The sequence below is a fragment of the Triplophysa rosa genome, linkage group LG24 (assembly GCF_024868665.1).
Source record: "Triplophysa rosa linkage group LG24, Trosa_1v2, whole genome shotgun sequence".
Classification (NCBI taxonomy): Eukaryota; Metazoa; Chordata; class Actinopteri; order Cypriniformes; family Nemacheilidae; genus Triplophysa; species Triplophysa rosa.
In genome coordinates this window covers 4,401,044-4,403,587 of record NC_079913.1, presented here as the reverse complement: position 1 = coordinate 4,403,587, position 2,544 = coordinate 4,401,044, and the positions used below count along the sequence as shown (strand labels likewise).

Genomic DNA, 2,544 nt, shown 5'->3' with positions numbered 1-2,544 from the left:
GCACACACACACACACACGCACGCACGCACACACATAACACGCACGCACGCACGCACACACACACATAACACACAAGCACGCACACACACACACACACACACACACACACACACACACACACACATAACACACAAGCATGCACACACACACACATAACACACGCGCACACACACACACACACATATCACACACACGCGTTCATGTTTGTATATCCCGGTGGGGACCTAAACCTGAATACACACCAACACATGGGGACTCGTGTCACCGTGGGGACCAAAATTGAGGTCCTCATGGGCAAAAAAGCTTATAAATTGTACAGAACAATATTTTTTACAAATCTAAAAATGCAAAAAGTGTTCTATGATCTTTAGGTTTAGGGATAGGGTTAGGGATAGGGGATAGAATATACAGTTTGTACAGTATAAAAACATTACGCCTATGGACTGTCCCCACGGGGATAGTCAACCAAAGCCTGTGTGTGTGTGTGTGTGTGTGTGTTAGTTTAGTGTAAGCAGGATAGCTATGTGTTTTACACATTGTCTTGTGTCATTAGCTGTTGTTGTGGTGTTGTGTGCAGGTGGATTCAGTGAAGTCGAGCTGTTAAAGATCTGGAAAGGACTCTTTTACTGTCAATGGATGCAAGACATGCCTGTGCTGCAGGTCAACACACACACGCACACACACACACACGCACGAGTGCGCTGTTGTTCATGGAAGTTGTCTTTGAATAACGTGAATGTTTGCTGTTTGCAGGAGGAACTGTCGACAAAAATATCAGCACTGCTCCACAGCTTCAGGACCGTTGACAGCCGTGAGTTTCATGATGAAGTGTCACAGAGTGCATTAATATTAGGATCAGGAAAATAACATTCACACACATGATGCACGTTTTTGAAGTTTGTAAATCAAGTCAAAGAGATGAAGTTTGATGAAGCTCTTATTTGAATGTGCTTGCCAGTAATTTCTGCTTTTGTTGATGTAAATCCACAGAGCTGCTGTATTTTAAAACATTTCTTCAGACTATGAAGAGAGAGTGGAACGGCATCGACAGACTGAGAATGGATAAATTCTTCCAGGTCAGCACAATTATAACATCTGTCTGTGATTCTTGTCTTACACAGTTGAAAATCATCATGAACAGTTGTTGATATGTGCTAGTCATGATGTTTCTGGTGCTTTTCTGCATTAGCTGGTGCGTTTTGTCTTTCGGGAGATGTTTAAAATGCTCAGACGACAGGACTGGAAGTCCAGGTAACTGCAGACACTTGTCACCATGTATTGATGCAACTGTTTTAATAGCCGTACAAAAATAGTCCTGTTTCCTGTTTTTACATTTAAAAGAACAGAGTCAAGTAGTTGTTATGAGCTGAAGTGTTTGTGGTTCTCCTGCAGTCTGGTGAATGAGTTTCTAGAGCTGATCTCAGAAGAGCTCCTGCAGAGCTCCAGTTCAGCTCCGCCTGGACTCGTTCTTCACATTCTGGATCTTTATATGACTGAACTGGCTGTCGTCGGTTCAGATATGGTACCACACGCACGTTCTCATGCGGTGATGTTTGATCTGAAGTGTTGTTGAGATTGATGCTGATCGTGCTGTTTCACGTGTTTCAGCTCACGGCCCAACAGAACCTAACCCTCATTGAACCCTTCTGCAAGACTTTGGCCAAAACCAAAGAGTATGACATCACGTCTTCTCATATGTGTGTTGATGTGTTCTTCCTCTCGCTCATTTTGCGCTTCATCTCTCTCTCTCTCTCTCTCTCTCTCTCTCTCTCTCTCTCTCTGTGTGTGTGTCTGCAGTCGGGTGCTGTTGAAGGCCATTGGAAGTAACATCTTCAACACCATCGTGGATCAGGTTCCTTATGCCATCGAGGATCTGCTGCGAGAGATTCAGGAGTCTGGTTCTGAGCGTGATCGCATGAATCGTGTAGATGAAGATGATGACGGTAGGTTCATAACACAACACCTTCAGTCATGTGTGTGTGCTGTTTACTGAGGACACTGAGGTGATGGAAACGCTTGTGTTGCTGATCTCAGATCAGGAGGAAGACAGTGGGGTTGTGCAGGATGATCTTTCTGACATGAAGGATGTTAAAGGTCACGGTGAATGTGGACCCGTTCTTCAGGTGTGTTGAATGTGCACTGTGTGTGCGTGTGTTTCTGCTTTATGATCACAGACGTGTTCATCACATGCGTGTTTTCATCTGCAGTTTGACTACGGTGCCGTAGCCGACAGACTCTTTCAGTTGGCCAGTCTCACATACATCCCCAGCTTCAACCGCTCCAAAATATACAAGTTTGTGAAAATGTAAGTGTGATTTTACATTTCTTGACCTTTTCTCAGGCAGGCAGAAACATTTGCTGTGTTTGACTTAATGGCGTTGTTTTGTCTTTCCTCATGTTTGCAGATTTCGAGACTTGGCTGAAGGTAAAATCTCTTGACTGGTCTGGAGTCAGAGTAGTTTCAGCATCACGTCTCTGGTGTCTCTGAGTGATGTCGTGTTGTTGTTTGTCAGGTGTCTTCCCTCAGGATGAGATGGAGGAGG

General features: G+C 44.4%; 1 protein-coding gene across 1 annotated transcript; it reads left to right on the top strand.

Annotated features, from left to right (window-relative positions):
• Positions 1–362: 362 nt before the first annotated feature.
• Positions 363–2,543, top strand: LOC130547487 (ribosomal RNA processing protein 1 homolog A-like; the record flags this gene model as incomplete). The annotated part of the gene is made up of 11 exons (XM_057323450.1): positions 363–661; positions 755–812; positions 992–1,077; positions 1,191–1,252; positions 1,394–1,523; positions 1,610–1,674; positions 1,799–1,944; positions 2,036–2,124; positions 2,209–2,306; positions 2,407–2,426; positions 2,515–2,543. Coding segments are annotated over exons 1-11 (921 nt in total), but the record flags the coding sequence as incomplete, so codon positions are not given.
• Between the last annotated feature and the right edge of the window lies 1 nt (position 2,544).